Genomic DNA, 18288 nt, shown 5'->3' with positions numbered 1-18288 from the left:
AGCGCGCCGTAAAAGGCAAAGCGGGAGGGGCGGGGAAATGTTGCTCTTGGGAGGGGCGAGGCGAGACTCCGTTGGCTGCTTCACATGTCACTCAACAGAGTGGCCTTGTTGGCGCGGCCGCGGTGTTTGTGGGGCAGCTGGAGGAGGCGGGAGGCGACAGTAACCTCCGCTCTCCGGGCCCGCTGGCCTTAAAGGGACAGGCGCCCTCCGCCGGCGCCCCTTTGCGACATGGCGGTGGCGGGGGACCTGGAGAACACGGTGAGCCCGGAGGGGAGCCTGATGGAGCGGCAGGCCCTGAAACCACCTCTGGTTTCCCTTACGGGAGGTTGGGCGCAGCTGCTCAGGGAGGGGGAGGGGAAAATGAGGAAGGCGCTCTATACATGCGCAGGGGTACGCTCGTCCGCGAGGGTGAACTTTGCGGATTCTCGGCGCTGGCACAGTACTGTATAAGGGGGATCTCCAAGCGAGCCCTTCTTCGGACCCTGAGCCCTTTCAGCTCTCAACGGTATTCATTTTGTTGCATTTGTACCCCGCCTTTCTCCCCGCGAGCTCAAGGCGGCGGGCGAGTTTCTCTTCCTCCCCGTTTTATCCCCGCAACAACCCCGTGAGGTGGGGTAGGCTGAGAGAGAAAGTGTGACTGTCGCAGGGTCCCCAATATTTGCCGGGCGTCAATAGTCGGGGCTCTGCAGGACATTAAGCACCCACTTCCAGGCCTGGTATTTGAGATCTTTCCCCACCATAACTGGGTATACTGGGACCGATCTGGACACCTTCACCTGCAAAAGGTCACTTGCTCTCTAACACTGAACTTTAGCCTTTCCGTAGCTTCTTTCACAGCATCTCACACCGCGTTTTACATATCTTCCAAGTTCTCTCCATCACTCTCCGCAGTTAGCTTCCTGCGTGCTCAGACTGTTAGTTTTAGATGGTCCACCCATCACATAGGTGCTCATAGAATTGTAGAGTTGGGTAATCTGGTCCAACCCCCCTGCAATGCAGGAATCCTGCCCACAGCCATCCCTGGGTTCGCGCGAACCACCAACCTGGTTAACACCATTGACCCATTGCACCGCAGAGGGCCATCCCCTGGTCTTTCAAAATTGCAGGGTCCCCATGCTGCCGCTGCTTCACTCTCCCACCATCTCTTTGCCAAATAAATGCCCTACAAATGTCCGTAGGAACATGGGAAGAATCTGCTGGGTCAGGCCAGCAGCCCTTATAAATGTAAGGAACTGCAGAAAGAGGGAGGAGGGAGTCGAAATAGAAAATGTTAAAACTATGGTTGTTGTTGTTGTTTAGTCATTTAGTCGTGTCCGACTCTTAGTGACCCCATGGACCAGAGCACGCCAGGCACTCCTGTCTTCCACTGCCTCCCGCAGTTTGGTCAGACTCATGTTGGTGGTTTCAAGAACACTGTCCAACGATCTCGTCCTCTGTCGTCCCCTTCTCCTAGCACCCTCAATCTTTCCCAACATCAGGGTCTTTTCCAGGGAGTCTTCTCTTCTCATGAGGTGGCCAAAGTATTGGAGCCTCAGCTTCACGATCTGTCCTTCCAGTGAGCACTCAGGGCTGATTTCCTTAAGAATGGATAGGTTTGATCTGGGTATAAATTCAATAAATGAATGGATTAAAAATTAAAAGAAAAAGGCCAGTGGCTCATTTATTCCAGCATCCTCTTATCGCAGTCGGCAACCAGATAGATGTCTGTGGGAAACCAGTGAGCAGAACATTAGCACGAGAGTGCTTTCATCTCCTGTGGTTTCCAGTAACTAGAATTCAGGGCCATGCCTGTAGGGTCCTGGTGTTTTATTCTTGCAGTCAGTCTGGCTGAGAGTGACTACAACTCCTATCAGCCTTAACCATGGGCCATGCTATGCTGTTGGAAACTGGAGTCCAACAACATCTGGAGAGCCACAAGAGCCACTGTAGCTCTTGTAAGTAAGTGTGCATAAGGTTGGCTCATGGATCCATGCTCTAATTATAATAGCTGGGAGCTATGCTCCCTTTGACTCCTTTCTGGAATCTCTCAGATTGTATGGTCAGACTACTAAAAATCCTCAGCCTCCAACCTCTTTCTTTGTACTGTATTGTCTCCATGCTTTCAGGGGCTCGCTTGAGTGCTTTTGCAGAATGAATAATTCTGATTAGTTTTTCTCATCTACCCCGTCTTGTAAGTCTCCAGTTTCGTATTCCAGGAGAGAAGCTTGGTAACAGTGTTGCATAGGGACCAGCTGAGCAACATACGGAAACTAAGCATTTATCACTTAAATTGGACTCGGGTTGTGGGTGTGCACAATAAGCCATAAAAGATGCATGTGCTGCCCTCTGCCATGTGGCCTAAGCCATTCACTGAGGGTGTGTAGGAGGCAGGCAAAGGAGTTGAAACATAGCTACAGTGAAAGCGTGATCATGGCAGCTCACTTGTAGCCATGCCCAATTTGACGACATGATCCCGTTAAGGTTTAATTGCAACCATACTTGCAAATCAGACGAACTAAGAGGGGCTTAGTACCCTGTTCATTCACATGTACCTCATTGGTAGTCCAAAAGAAAGAACTACCAACTTTTTGTAACTCTTCTGTGCCTGATCACCTAGACTAGACACTTGCTTATCAGAGGCTATCAGATTTGGCCACCTACAAGCCGACTCAGAATCAATCTGAAGTTGTTTGGACACTTCTGAGCACGCAGGGCTGAGGGACACAGTCATAGCATGGGTCGAGTTTGTTGATTGCATTTCCCCCCTCACCGGGAACTCAGGATAATGTTCCTGGCCAGCTCTTATCTCTGTTTACCTTTCTATCTTGCCTTTCCTCCGAGGAGCTCAAAATTCTATACATAATCTCACTCTAATATCCTGCAAAATCCACTTACTGGGAAAGTAATTTCTGTTGAACTTGGTGGCACTTCATCAAAGTAAACTTGAAGAGAGTTGAAGTGCAAGTTTCCTGGATAGCTCAGTTGGTTAGAGCGTGGTGCGGGTAGTGCCAAGGTTGCAGGTTCGATTCCCGTAAGGGACACCTGCCGTATCCTGCATTGCAGGGGTTTGACTGGGTGGTCCTCCAGGTCCCTTCCAACTCTATGATTCTAAATATTCTCAATGACCCTAGTCTGCCACTGAAACCTCAGTGCCATACTTGCTTGGTGTTTTCTGTCATGCTACTCCTGTTGACTGTTTGGTGAACTCTTAGGTTTTCCTAAAGACCTGCTTCGTCATCAAAGGCTTTTTGGACACTCACTCTAATTGCACTCTGAAAACTCAGATTGGTCTTTCTGGACTGATGAGGCATCCTCTGTGTCTATTAGACAGCTCAACTGACCATTTTCCCACCTCTTTCCAGGGTGCTGCTTTCCGTACAAGTCACAGGTCCTCATCCTTCACAGATGGGCTTTCAGCAGCATCGTATACGGAGTACCCTAGGCACAAACCTTTCATTAACGCTGACTTGCGACGACCTGCTGCCAAGCCAGTAATTGCATATCCAGAGAGTAACAGCAGAGGTAACGATTGACTTGGAGGAATTGGGATAGCGTTGGGAATAAGTTTGCGGTTTGTTTGTATGTCCTTCTGGAAGGTTCGCAACCCTTGAATCTGTGTGAAAGCACTACCCTTGTTGAGGGGATGGGATGCCCGTTTTTTTTTTTAAAAAAAACAATGACTTTTATAAAATCTTATCAGCTGATCTGAAGAAAACTAAAAGGTGGATTGTTTTAAAATGCGGTGGCTTTGTAAAAAATACGGTCCTTGTGGGTTTTTAAGAACCAGTTGACAATGGGTTGCTTTCTCCCCCCAGGCTTATTCTTGACCCTTGTTTCCTCTACAGTCCTTGCTTCCCAACTCCCCAATGCTAAGGAAAGCAGAATTTTTGGGTTACTTCAACCAATAAACCATATGTTCTTTCAATGTGACTTTGGGAGGCCTTGCTCCATGTCCCCCACCCCTCTCTGAAGTGAAGCATGTGGATATTGCGGAGCAAGCCGTTTTCTGGAGCAGCACACTCTCTGGAATGGTTTGTGGAAAGAGATTAGTCAGGCCTGCTTGTTAGCCATTTCTGCTCGCTTGTGAAGATTTCTGGGAGTCCTACTTGAATCTGCTGTTGCATCTATATTAGGAATGGGGAATGTCAGGCCCAGAGACCAAATGCAAACCCTCAGGCCTCTCTTTATGGCCATTGGGACTCCCCTTGTCCAGACCATATACTTACTGAGCCGCAACCCTCACCTTCCCAGCTTTTCACCCTCTTTAGTGCTTTTGAATGGCTGGGATGTGTCACTGGACTCTGATCATGCTTCTGGCTTGATTGGATGGAGGGCAGAGGGATATGTGAGGGTAAAGAAATGAGACTACAGTACAAAGGCTTCATACTTCTCGCTCTTCCCATTTCTGTCTCTGGCTCAGACATCAGCAGAGCATGTCCACTCATTTATTACAGTTATGTGGGAATAGTCAAATCACAGGTGAAGATGGCGTTTGAGAAACTCAGAGCTTAAAACTACCCTGCGAGATCTAAATTGCCTTTCCTTTTGGAAGCGGTTGCTAATTAAACGTGGGTTGTGCTGGCAAGGAGCTCCGTTGGCTATTACAGAGAAGTGGGTCTGCTAATTATTGATGAGACTTCCTTTCAGCTCTGCCAGATGTCAGAGCCTGGGGAACTGAAGCCACACAGTGTTGGTAATGTTTTGTTTTCCTCCTTGGCAGCAGAAGGTCCGCTTGCTGAAATATTTTATCTGGGAATTATTTTATGGTGTTAATGCTGTATGTGTGGCTAGTTGCGGACTCTCAAGTTCAGAGCTTCAAATGTGACTGGGATTTGGGAATGTGGAGTCCAGTTCCAGATACTTTTACTTTAAAAAGCATAGAATATACACAGTGTTTCTAAAACTTGGGTCCCCAGCTGTTGGACTACAGTTCCCATCATCCTTGACCACTGGTTCTGTTAGCTAGGGATGATGGGAGTTGTAGTCCCACAGCAGCTGGGGATCCAAGTTTGAAAAATACTGCCTTAACAAAAGTTCCAGGGAAGGAGCAATAGCAATATAATATCAGGAAGCTCTTGCTGAGGGCGAGCTTTAATGCCAAAAGTCCAGCGGTCACATTTCAAATGTAAGGCTGTGCCAATATCTATCCAATTTATTGAAAAATTTCTTTCCTCTGTGAAAGCAGCTCTCCTTTCTTCCTGCCTCGTTTTCAAAGCACTTTATCCAGGGCCGTCTTAAGCCCATCCAGCGCCCTGGCGCTAGGTCCCTCCAGCGGCCCCCTCCAGAGCCTCCCCAAGGGCCCGGGAGTACCAAGCGGACCGCGGCAGCAGCGGGAGGCCACCTCCGAGGACTCCGCGCTGCGCCTCCTTCTCGTTTCCCCAGCGCTGGGTTCCGCTCAGTCAAGCTTCGCCACCAGCGCGCGCACCGTGGGACCAGCAAGAGCTGCTTGGGCACTGTGCGCGCACTGGTGGCGAAGCTCGAGTGAGCGGAACCCAGCGCTGGGGAAACGAGGAGGCGCAGGCAGCGCGGAGTCCTCGGAGAAGGAGAGAGACGCGGCGCAGCCTCTCAGCTTGTGGAGCGCAGTCCTGGCCACATCGCCAGAACCCTGCGCTCACTTGGCGCCCTTCCAGCGCCCGGCGCCATGGTTCTCCGCGCCACTAGCCTCTATGGCTAGGACGGGCCTGACTTTATCATTCCTTTAGAATTTGGGTGGGTGTTGTGTTTCGAGCTTACCTCGAAGGTGGACAAGGGTGGTAAGTATGCTTTCCTTTCCAGTAACCATTTCTCCAGCACTCCTTAAGCCTCCCTCACTGCCTGCACATCCTGATTGACAAAAGTGCAATGGGAGGAGCCACCTTTAATTGGAGAGCAGACACCTAGGGAGGCTGCAGAGTGCAGAGTACTGGGGAGATGATTTGGAGAATGAAATAAGGGGCATTCATAAGCACCTCACAACCACCACACCAATCAGGTAAGCACAACGAAACACACCACTCTCCACCCATGAGAATTTCACTGCAATTTTCTCTTCCCCATCCCACTTTTGATAATTTTTATTGCTTTTTTTCCTTGTTTAGTTGTGGGAAATGGCTTGGGGGGGGGGGAACATGGGGCAGATTTTCAGCATAGTGCTGATTAAAATATCTAAGATTCACAGAAAACTGGATTTTGTTGTAACTTCATCAGATGTATAGCCTAACCCAGGCACCCCCAAACTTTGGCCCTCCAGATGTTTTGGACTACAATTCCCATCATCCCTGACCACTGGTCCTGCTAGGGATCATGGGAGTTGTAGACCAAAACATCTGGAGGGCTGCAGTTTGGGGATGCCTGGCCTAACCTAAGGAACTGGGAACAACATATATCAGCATATCCCATTTGAGCTTCAACAACCATCCTTGTGAAATAGGTTAGGGAGGGAGCTTGGGACTTGCCCAGGTCCACACATTAAGCTTCACAGCTGGACAGTCTTTGAATGCAGCTTTCCGCAGTCTTCAATCCAACCCTGTATCTGCTGCGTCATGCCAGCTCATTAATAGCTGGTTCTAATTGTATTTAGCTTTGTTGTTGTTGTTAGCAATATTCTCAGCTCTGAAGAACCTGCAAGAGAAAATACGGCAGCTGGAGCTGGAACGGATTCAAGCAGAGGAGAGTGTGAAATCTCTGGCCAAGGAAACCTCAGACTATAAGAAAGTGCTGAGCGAACAGCTGATGGAAAAAGAGCAGACAAAGTCTGAGGTGTCCAGGAAAAACGAAGGTGTGCAAATGTCTCCTTTGCTCAACTACAAATTAATAATCCTAGGGGTATTTGGACGAGCCCCCTTAAGTTATTCAGTGAGGTCACTTCCCATGACCCAGTGTGTACGCTAGTTTTGGTGGCACCCTATGGTATGCATGTAAGAGGGAGAAGCAAGAAGCAGAGGGGTAGAAGAAACAGGTTAATGTCCAAAAATTTACAGTCCAAAGCATTTTGGTGCATTGAAGAGGATTCTGGCAGTGGAAGTGTTTTCCAATGATCCAACTCCCTGTCTATCTGGGGCAGATGTATGCTATGTGATGCCTAAAGCTGAGATGCTCTGAAAGAGGTGGGGGAAACAATTTATTTTTGCACGTTGCCTTCTTCAGATCCAAAAGATCATTATTCTGCAAGTAGCAGCTGTTCACTTAGCGTAAGGGTAGGCAGCCAAGTGCCATGGAGACCTTCTGGGTTATAAATTCCCATTGTCCTTGGCCAGCAAAACCAATGGCCAGGGACGAGGAGAGGTGTAGCCTAGGACTTCTGACGGGCACCGGAATGCCTAACCCAGCTCAGCATGCTGAGCTCACCCTACACAACCACGCAGATGTACATTTGAGATGAGGATCAATTGTGATGAGCAAGCTGCCTTTCAGGGGAGCTTGCCTGCCGTTTGAGATCAGTTTGAAAACCCTTGTGTTAGAGAATTGGTGTCGTTAAGGCAAGGTTGGAGAGATCTATCCAGGAGCCTTTACTGTATTGATAGCCTCATGGAATTAGAATGCACAGCCCAGTTCCAAAAAAACTCCAGTTACCATGATACCTAATTGTTCTTACTTCTTGTGGAACTGACAGATGGCTCCCATTGTCAGCGTACGGCTGAAGTTGGGAGCATGGCTGTGCTTCAGCTGCTGCTCGTTCTCCGCTTGCCTCTTCTGTGTTGAGGCACATCTGCAGGTGGTTTGAGTATCTCAGCTTTGGGCTCTGCATAGTATATATCTGACGCACGTACGTATGGCATCTTATCTGCCCCATTGGTGTTCAGATGAGTGCTACCTCCACTCCATCTCTTGGGCCATTTAGAATTTTGAAGAGCCTGTCCTTCTGGGCAATATCTGCTTCCCAGCATCATAATATACTGCTGATATGGCGGTATATTATGACGTCAGAAAGGAGGCTGGGAGGAAGAAGGTAGTTGCTGGCCACGGAGACAATTCTCATCACCGTGCGCAGTTTCTGCCTCTTCCTGGCGAGGTCGGATAGGCGGCACTGCCCTGGGCGGAGCACACCAGCTGTGGTGTTGCATGGTATGACACTGCAGAGCCAACAGCCTCCCCGGAACTGCCAGCCATGGCTCACCCCGATGATAGTTTCTCGCCGCGCAAGCAATGGCTACTGGGAGCCGCTGTTTGGTTTGGTGCGAGAAAGAATGGAGGAAGAAGGCAGCCTGCCAGCGCTCATGCAGCCAGAGAAAGAAAACAAAGATGTTGGCTGGCTGGCAGGCAGGCAGGCAAACCCCACTCCCAAGGCTGTGGAGGGAGGGAGTGGATGAGCATCGGGTGCCCGAGGGAAGTGCGCTGTGCTGGCTGTGAGTACATTGCCTGATTGGAAATTCTGAAATCGCTTTTGTGATTTTAACTTTTAAACCGGTTTCAGGCAGCGTATCAATACATTGCCTAGGCCTAGTCTACTAGTCGCTTAGGGCTGTAGCCAACTAAATTCTTCATGGAGCAAACCCATTGAAATTAATGAACCTAGGTTGGACTTTTCTGAAATTTTAGTGGTTTACTCTAAGCAGTAGGGTTGTGTCCATTGTTAGTCCCACTTGGACCCATTGAAATTGATGGACACGACAGACTTAGGCCTACCAGTGAGTCTACCCTGAATACAGCTGGCAATGCCCTACAGCTTGCAACTTGTATAGTCCTCACGGGGTCCATTATTAGCATTGGGGCTGTAGTGTACACACCTTCATATTCCTAGGTCTGGAAAGGACTGGAAATTCACAGATGTGATAGCCATCTCTCATTGCCCTCCCTTCAGAGTTGGAAGCTCAGCTGGCAGGTGCCGAGACTCGCTGCCGCCTTCTGGAAAAGCAGCTGGATTACATGAAACAAATGATTGCACAGGCAGAACTCGAAAAGACCACTGTCTTGCAGAAACAGGTACATCGTCTGCCTTGGTGTCATCTGGCCTTCTTAATGTGAACTCTATGAATGTCGTCAGCAGCCATAATACATCTGGGCTATATACACACACACTTGTGGAACTCACTGCCACAAGATGTAGTGATGGCCACAAGCTTGGATGGCTTTCAAAGCTGAGTGAGACAAATTTCAGAGAAACAAAATAAAAAAATTCCTTCCAGTAGCACCTTAGAGACCAACTAAGTTTGTCATTGGTATGAACTTTCGTATGAGAGAAGACATACTAGTCCTGGTGGGTATTCCCTACCTCCGGTATCAAAGTGCACCTGAAAATCAACTGCAGGTGAATTCCAACCGGAGGAATTGTTGCCTCTTCATGTCCACCATTTGGGCTACCTCAAATGTGGCATCTGGTCTACTTCTGTGGGAAACTGAATGGCAGAGTAGGTGGACCTTCAGTCTGACCCAACCAGGCTATTATTAGGTTACGTTGTGGGACTGGGTTACCTGCATGCGGATCTTGAAAAGTCTTCCCCTTCATTCAACAGTTTTGCCACCCTACCTGCTACTGGGGCCTGCTGTTGACAGCCCTAGCCTCAAATGTCACAATATTCAGCCCTAGAATTAAAAGGGTTTGACACGAGCCTTTTGTGAGCTTCACACACACACACACCCTGCTTCACCTTTCTCCCATTATGTTGCTGTTTTTAGTGAGATGTCGCAGCTGACTAGGGCTGCAGACTTTTACTGCTGTTGGCCACCCCTGTGCTTTTCAGCGGCAGGCAGAAATTCAGCTGGCGAAGCTCTTCCCGTCACTTCTTTCCCCCCTCCCCACGCCACGAATAACTCTCCTCCTCCTCTTTCCAGGCCACATTAGAAAGAGAGAGAATCCTTGATCAATCGCATGTGACATCTAAATTGGAAAGGTTGGATCTGCTTGAGAAAGAATATGAAAGGCTTACGTCTATGCAGTCTCATGCAGAGGTAGGTTGTGTTCGTTCGCACGCCCGAGACCAGGTTTGTGTGCTCATTGTGGATGCTCAGCATTCTTGTAATGTGGTGATGGAGAACCTGTGACCTTCCCGATGTTCCTGGGCTACAAATCCCATCATCCCTGACCATTGGCCATGCTGGCTGGGGCGGATGGGAGATTCACCACTTGCTAAATCCCTGTCGTCATCATGCCCCGCTAATGGGCTTTCCAGACGAGATCTGGCTGGCCATTATTGGTCTGATACAAGAAGGGCTCCCTGAGTGTTTGAATCCACTCAATTTTTATACTAGAACTTGGAGCAGAGGTATATAAATGACCTCAGTGGGACTTGCTCCCAGAAAACGGTGTCTAGGGTTAGCAGTCTGAAAGCTGCAGTATTGTGTTTCTGCTATTTTAAAGGTAAGGATGCCACGTTTTGTGTTCTAAACACTGGGATATGTTTTATCCTTTCTTTTATTCGTATGCAAATGAAATCAGTCAAATTCATTTGATGAGTTGATGTAAATATTTCTTCAATCAGTTGGCAGCCGTACTAAATAGGGTAATGTTTAGATTTCTTCTGCTGCTGTAGTTTTCTGCATGGGAACCTCCGAATCCCAAATTCTGCTCCAATAAAACATGAATTCTGCTCACAAGAAAACCTAGAAGCTCAGCCACAAAATTATGCTATGCTACATTTATTCAGCTTAATATGGTGTGTGTCTTACAACCATATTTAGATTCCACCCCCACCCCCCAAAATCGTGCCACTTATTTTGATTTTTGTAAATTTGGTTCTCTTCTGGATCCCCCTAGTGGTTGAATATAGCTGCATAGATAGCCATGCCTCCTCCTTTTGTGAGCTGTGGCCCCCGATAGACTCCAGATCTGTTTCTATTATGTATTTGTTTCCTTTGTATCCTATTCCGGGAAGGTCAGAGCAGATCTTACTCCTCAGCAACCCTAAAAGGAGGCTAGATTATTGCTTCCCCTTAAAAGAAAGAGGGTGGGCTTAGGACGAGGCTACCCCCAGACAGAACCTTCCCTACGGGACACCCCACTGGAGGCAGGAGGCAAGAGGCAAGACTAAATTGGCTGTTGGGTGATTTTAGGTTTTGCTTTTGTTTAAACTAGAAAAAAATGAAAGAGCTGGAAGAGAAGCTCCTGGAGGAAGAACAAGCGCGGAAAAGGGTGCAGGAAAAAGCGGCAGAGGCAAGTCCTTCCGATTTCTGGCCTGAATTTCTCTGCAGAGGAAAGAACTCCTGAGGGCATGTGGGATTTGTAATGCGTTTGAGGCCTCCTTGCAGAAACATGGAATGATCAGAAACTTCATTCTGTGTAGGCTACAGTCATGGTAGAAAGCTTTTCAGAAGATTGCAAGAATCTGTCCAGACACAAGCTGCTGGGTAACATAAAGTCTTGTCTACAGGCCTGCTAGTGGGCCAGTTATTGTGGTCTGCAGATTATTATTATTATTAATTTTAGGACACTACAACCATTTTCAGTTGAAAATCTACATCCAGTTTGTTGGGATAGAACTCCCCATCTCCAGCCTTTAATGCAAATGCCTCCAATTACATGCAATATACATAGATATTTGTGTATCAGTTCCATGCCTCCATTATAAAGCAGACTTCTACAGCCTAGTGCCTGAATTTGCACTACAATTCCCATCATCCCTGACTCTTGCCCATGCTGGCTTGAGCTGCTGGGAGCTGGAGCCCCAACAACATCTGGAGGGCAGCAGGTTGGGAGAAGTTTTATATAGAAGCAATGGAACAGGAGTTTGGATAGCATATCTGGGTTGTTCCCATATAAGGCTCTGGTACCATCCAAGGGCAGGCTAGACTTTGATGGGAAAAACCAGGGCTGGGATAAATATCTAATACAGTGGTACCTCGGTTTATGAACACAATTGGTTCCGGAAGTCTGTTCATAAACCGAAGCGTTCATAAACCGAAGCAAACTTTTCCATTGAAAGTAATGGAAAGTGGATTAATCCGTTCTAGATGATGAAAAAAACCTCTAAAGCAGCAATTTAACAGAGCGCTTCCGTGGCTGCAGCCCAGTCGCGGAAATGCTCCCCGGCCTCTGGGAGGCATTGGAACGAAGTCCCGGCTCCGATGCCTTCGCGGAGGCTGGGGCTTTGCTCTGATGCCTTTGCAGAGGCCGGGGAGTGCTTCCGTGGCTGCAACCCAGTCGCGGAAGCGCTCCCTGGCCTTTGGGAGGCATCAGAGCGAAGTCCTGGCCTCCCCGAAGGTATCGGATGCTCCGGTGTCTTCAGGGAGGTTTGGCCTTCGCTCCAATGCCTTCAAGGAGGCCGGGCCTTCGCTCCGGGCCTCCAGGAGCCATCGGAGCGAAGACCCGGCCTCCCCGAAGGCATCAGACGCTCAGTAGGCCTCGGGCACCTTGGTTTACTAACTTCCGGGTTAGGAGTGTTCGTAAACCGAGGTGTTTGTAAACCGAGGTACCACTGTAATGCTTTGCACAGTAAACACAAGACACACTATATACACCCTTAAGAAGTCCTCTCTCTGAGCCTAAAGAGGGTTTTAGCTTTCAGAATCCTTGCTTGGACAAATTCCACAAAGCAAGAATGAAGTCCGGTTGCCAAAGTCCTGCAACTACACAGTTCTTCGTCCAGTTTTCCAACCAACAGTCTTTGGAGCTTCAATTTATCTTCCCCAACAGTTTCAGTGTCTCTCGGCACATCTCCACAATTTGTCTCCCCTATTCGTCTCCATGCAGGAACGCTGAAAAGTTGGCCTCTTACATAGGCCGGCTCTGCATGCCAGGTTGCGTAGCAGCAGAGATAAGGAATCACCAGCCCTCTGCAGCTGCGTTTTAGGAAGGAACATTCTTACCAGCTTATGGAAGAATTAACACTTTCCTCAATGAATTGATGCCTGTGGCTGAATGTTTAGCAGTTCTGGACTGTGTCAGTGATGAGGAGCTTCCAGCCCTTGAAATATTGTTGGACTACAGTTCCTATCCCCCGACCATTGTTATACTGGCTGGGGCTAATGGGACTTGGGAGTCCTGCAACATCTTTGGGGTGACCAATCTGTGGGCTGGGCCTTAGCTGGCAACCCCCCCCCCCAACTTAATCATCTATTATTTTGAATTAAAGAAAATAATAATAATAATCCCCAGGCTTATCTTGGCAGCTTCAGACTGGTTTGGAGAAGAACAGACAGTTGCTGGAAGCACAAACGCAGCCTGTGATGTTGACGGAGCCTTTGAAACCAAAGAAGATCAAGAAGAAAGCAAAGCAGATGGAAAAGGTACATCACCGGTGCTTAAAGAGCTTAGATCGCATCCCTGTTTACCTGTGGAACCCTCCGCTGCTGTAGACTCTGCTCTTTGTTGGCTGTAGTTTCGCCCATCATCAATCCTGGCTCCTCCCACCATTTGCTGCCACCCTTGATTGACTTAATTTCTCCTAATGTCAGAGTTTCTCTTCTCTCTTTTTAGAATGACCCTGGAATGGTTCACTGCCACGCACAGCCTCACTATAGGCTGCGGCTGGGGGATGTGCCTTTTGTCGCTGGAAAGGTAAGGAATCAATGACTTCCCAAGCTCTGATAACTGAATGGAGGGCTCTGTGTTCAGAGACAATACTAGGAAACGGGGCTTCAAGGTACCCTAGAAGCCACCTGGTCTAACCTTTCACGGCATTCCTGAGAGTTGGCTGCTCAACCTGTGCCTCATCTCCAGCAAAGGAGAGCCTGCCACCCCCAGAGGCTGTCTCTTCCATAGGCTAACAGCTGATTCCCTTAATGTTCAGCGAAATCGGCTGTCCTTTCCACCCACTGGTTCTTCTCCACTTTCTGCGCAGCACGTTGCTGGCATTCATCTGTCTCGGGAGATGGTGGAGGAGTGTGCCTTTGGAGGCAAGGTCAAGCTGTTGGGTGGTTGCAGCTCCTGCTGTGGCTGTAGAGGCTGATGTGGGAGAGGCATGTTTTGTTGCAGCTGGGGCAGATGAAGGTGCCCAGCTGTGGGTCTCAAACCCTCTGCACAACAAGCGGCCTTTCAGATATTGGAAGGCTGCTATCGCAGCTCCCCTTAATTGCCTGTCCCAAATTCCTAACTCCATATAAGCCAGCGTCGTATGTACTGATGCACATCCGTGGTACATTTTGCTCAGCGTTCAATTACCCAGGTCGCCTTTGTCCTCTTCACCTTTCCCCTCCCTTTACTTTCAGTCCACAAGCCCCAGCCACTCCGTGGGAGCCAACGTCCAGCATGTGCTGCACCTGATGAAGCATCATTCGAAAGCCCTCTGCAATGAGCGCGTGGTCAGCAGTGTCCCCTTGAGCAAGCCGATGGGCAGAGGAAGGAGGAATTCCAGCTCTTCCATTTCTTCCACGTCCCAGGGAGACCTTTCCGAGGTGCTGTTGACGTTGCAAGACGAACTCGGGCAGATGAGCTTGTGAGTCCAAAACACGTGCGCGCCTTGCGGATCTTCTGAGTGTGTTCCGTTGTGTGGCTCTCAATGACACCCCAAAGACCCCTTGAGCAGAAGTGCAAGTCATCCATCACAATTCTATCTGAATGTAGTTGGAAGGAAAGTCTATGTTACTTGCTCTCAGGGAGAGGAGCATTGGATTGCAGCCTTGGGAGTGTCAAAAGAAAAGTGTTAGGGCCGTTTTGACAGCTGGGTGGGGCTACCCACCTGCCAATCACCAGGCATCGCAATGATCCCACATGACCCAAAAGAATGTATTTTCTTTTGTGAGCAGGCTGGATTGGAAGAGCCTTGCTTTGCCGACTTGAAATCAAGCTTGGCAATGCAAAGGAATATTTGTGCACACAGCAAGCCCTGCTTTGGGAACTCCAAAGCATCAACAGTTCTTGCTGTCACTGCTGATAGCGAGCCCCACTTGGCAAGGAATAATGGGAGCACGCTTCAAGACTTCCGATTGTTCCTTTGCAGATGCGTCCCTACCCACTACGACATCACAGATGATGTCACGTGTAGGGCAGGTGGGCATGGTTTGGGGGAAAGGGCCTCTACATGCTGACGAAGAAAAGGCACTCTGCGCATACTCAGAGACAATCTTCATTGGGTTCCTGGAACTGGAGAGGGGGCAAAGCAAATAAAATGATGTCCAGAGGAAGAAAAAGCATGGCCAGAGTGACCTGCTACTGCAAGAAAGTTGACTAAAATCATAGAATAGGACCATCCTGGCCCTGAGAAGAACCCGTGTTAAAATGTAGCATGGTAGCTTTGCTACGGTAAAGCATCTGTTTGGGGTTTTGCCGCCCCGCCCCACACAAATGCACTTAAAGACAGACTTCTTGGTCCCATTGTAGCTGCCTCTCTTTCCCTCCCATTCCTAACGATGATTGATAGCTGACAATTTAATCCACCAATACAGTTTTCCTCCAATCTATTGCAAACACCCTTTTAATCTAGATGTTGGTAAATGTGCTTATTCATCTGCTTGGTAACCAGCCGGAAAAATAATATTTTTTGTTGCTGGTTTAACAACCCTAGACTCTGAAGTTGGATTGTTTCCTCTACTTGCAAAGCGACTCTGAAAATGTATATGAAGCCTGTTCTTAGTGAGCAAAGAGCAGGTTTAACCCCCCCCCCACTCACCCTGAATCTTTCTATTGCATGTAAGCGATCACCAGCAGCTGGTAAAACTCATCCATGAGGCTCCAACGATTGCCGTAAGAGAAGACCTGGAGGGGGAGCTGGAAGTGCTGGTGAAGAAGATGGAAGCCAAGGCAGAACAGATTTGTAAAATCCAGAGGCATCGGGCACGGGTGAGTTGCCTTTTTTATAATAGGTGGGCAAACAATTATGCAGTGCCCCGCTGGCCATCCCTACACAAGGCAAATGTACAACAGATAAAGGAGGTGCATCTGAGCTCTCTTCCATGGACGGAGGATGCTGTGGTTTTTCCAGATGTTGGACTGCCAACAGCAGCAGCCAGCATGGCCCATGATCTGGGGTGCTGGAAGTTGTAGTCCAGCAACATCTGGAGGGCCACAGGTGCCTGTCCTGCTCTACTCTGACTAGCAGCAGCTCCAGATGTTTTTGGACTCCCATCGCCTGACCATGCTGGCTGGGTCCGAGTCCAGCATTGGTGGGCTGCAGGTTCCCCTTCTCCAATTTAATGCACTTATATTCCACCATTCAAAGTGTGAATTGGTCCATTGATGAGTATTTTATATTAATATGCACCACTTAAGATATTTGTTTTTCCATTAAGCCATGTATAATGTTTTGCGAAATAAATAAAAAACCTAAAAATGAATGCCAGGTTGGCTTCGAGCCGTAACTCAATGGTAGAACATCTGCTTTGCATGCACAAGGTCCAGTCTCCAGGTAGAACAGCCGGGATAGCTCATTTCGTACATACATCATAAGACTCGTAATCTCAGGTTTGTGGGTTCGAGCCCCACATTGGACAAAAGATTCCTGCATTGCAGGGGGTTGGACTAGAAGACTCTTGTGGTCCCTTCCAACTCCACAATTCTATGACCACTGAAATATTGAAGAGCTGCTACCAGTCAGTGTAGACAATGCTAAGCTACATGGACCAATGGGTCCGACTCTGTATAAGGCAGCTTCCTATGAAAATAACATCTAGGGCAGGCATCCCCAAACTGCGGCCCTCCAGATGTTTTGGCCTACAACTCCCATGATCCCTAGCTAACAGGACCAGTGGTCAGGGATGATGGGAATTGTAGTCCAAAACATCTGGAGGGCCGAAGTTTGGGGATGCCTGATCTAGAGCAACCTATGAGGAAAAAAGCATGTTATAAGTAGAGTAGCTGTAGAACATAACAGGTGTGTAGAATATAGGTTTCTCGATGAGAAGAAAAATATCCCTTCCCGCAGTTGGTGAAGGGGATTGGAGGAAAGGAAGAATATTCCTGAGGGCAAAAAGCAGGCCATTCTGAAATGCCCTCTCCCCTTCTCCTTTTTTGACCTCACAGCTGGCGAAGCAGAAGAGGGAAGGCAGGCTCTCTTGTCCTCAGCAGCCAAGCAGAAGCTGCGAAGCGAAAACGAAGGTCAACCGGGTGAAAGACGCCGGCCTGAAGAGGAGACCTGGAGAGCAGGGCAAGAAGAGCCTGCAGTTGCTGAGGGAAATGCAAAGCATACAGACCTCCCTTCAGAAAGATGACAACAGTTGGGACCGCTGAGGCGCCTTGCGTGTGTGATTTGTCGTTGTTTTTTGCACCTTTTCTGGCTTGCTGGCTCCAATCTCAGCTGCCTTCCTTGCCGGGCAAGACTCTGGCTTTGCTGCACTTTCTCAACAAAAGCCCCTCATTCCCCACCTGTGGGCCTGATCAGATTACAGCCCCTAATCCTGATGCAGGAGGTGGGGAGGGAAGAAATAAGATAACCCTTATTATTCTTGTAGCACGTTACCAATCCCTTTGCTGTGAACCATGGTATTCTTCTTTCCCTACAACTCAGGCAATTAATCTAATTAATTGCTCACCAGGGGTGACTCTTTTCTAAGCCTAGAGGTAGACAATAGTGATTTTCTCCCCGTCCCCCCAACAGAAGATGGTACAATGGAGGCATAGTTGTCTCTGTTATGCAGTTTTTGCAGGCCTTTGCCCTGCTTCAAAAATGTCCACTGCTGTCTTGACCAGTGGGGCGAAAGACACACAAAGGTGTTATTACATTACCTTTCAACTCTCCTAAAATGCATTTGTCTTCAGCCTTAAACTGCTCCCTCCCCTGCATTTTTTTTAAAAAAAATTGCTTTATGTGTGGTGTTGGGTGTTTTCCACTTCAGATGTTCAAACGTTCTCAGTAAGACGTTCTCATTTCGAAATATGGAAGTTTTGTAAAGAGTGACCTCTTTAATATTCAGTTGACTACCTAAAGGCTTTTACCTCAGCTTATAATTAAGGACACTTCCTTCAGAGTTTTTCCATCCTTGGAATCTTAATAATGTGGTTTCAAAGAGGAACTGAACAGCTGTTTGTATCTTCTCTCTTGGTTTTTTTCTCCTTGCAGAAGAGTGAAGTCAATGTGTTTCTTTTTAAAAACAAACAAACAAAAAAGCACCCCCGGTCATGGCTGTTCTGGTATTGGCAGCTGGTTTTTAGCTTGGCTTTTAATAATTTTATCCTTCACTGGGCTAGGAGATCTGGTGGCTGTTGTGGTCCTATGGATTTTTATAAAAACACACGCACAGAGATATTATTTATTACATTAATAATGTAAAGTCTTTCCAATGATTGGAATGTAATGACTCAAAAATTGTGCCTTTTGAGGTTTGATTAGGATCCAATAAAGGCAACTTGCCAATTGAATAAATTAGGCGGAAAACGGCTTCTCTTGAACTTTTCCACTTTACAAGTACTAGTGCAATGCAGGGATGCATATGCTCTAAATCGGGTCAGCATGTTAAGTATAGCCTGTGCTTCCTGCAGTGAGACTTGCTACCATGCAACCTGGACACTATGTGCAAAATCCT

General features: G+C 48.1%; 1 protein-coding gene across 2 annotated transcripts; it reads left to right on the top strand.

The window, feature by feature from the left end:
- Positions 1–73: 73 nt before the first annotated feature.
- On the top strand, positions 74–18140 carry CEP57 (centrosomal protein 57). Of its 2 annotated transcripts, none has more exons than XM_035115073.3 (11): positions 74–258; positions 3342–3501; positions 6539–6736; positions 8759–8880; positions 9730–9846; positions 10970–11047; positions 13003–13119; positions 13310–13390; positions 14041–14267; positions 15466–15610; positions 16790–18140. In XM_035115073.3, the coding sequence occupies exons 1-11, from the start codon at positions 229–231 to the stop codon at positions 16994–16996; spliced, it is 1482 nt and encodes a 493-aa protein (XP_034970964.3). In that variant the 5' UTR covers positions 74–228; the 3' UTR covers positions 16997–18140. The 2 variants fall into 2 exon arrangements, with proteins under 2 accessions (XP_034970964.3, XP_034970965.3); XM_035115074.3 differs by having other exon boundaries at positions 92–258; positions 6557–6736.
- Positions 18141–18288: the final 148 nt, after the last annotated feature.

The sequence above is a fragment of the Zootoca vivipara genome, chromosome 4 (assembly GCF_965207765.1).
Source record: "Zootoca vivipara chromosome 4, rZooViv2.hap1.1, whole genome shotgun sequence".
Classification (NCBI taxonomy): Eukaryota; Metazoa; Chordata; class Lepidosauria; order Squamata; family Lacertidae; genus Zootoca; species Zootoca vivipara.
This window is presented reverse-complemented; position numbering and strand designations above follow the sequence as displayed.

What these genes read in the sequence shown, in the direction of transcription:
- CEP57 (XM_035115073.3), top strand. Translation starts at nt 229, where the DNA reads ATGGCGGTGGCGGGGGACCTGGAGAACACG. An exon ending in CGGGGGACCTGGAGAACACG is followed by an intron (nt 259 to 3,341) that starts GTGAGCCCGGAG and finishes ACCTCTTTCCAG; the next exon opens with GGTGCTGCTTTCCGTACAAG. An exon ending in TGCCTTTTGTCGCTGGAAAG is followed by an intron (nt 13,391 to 14,040) that starts GTAAGGAATCAA and finishes CTTTACTTTCAG; the next exon opens with TCCACAAGCCCCAGCCACTC.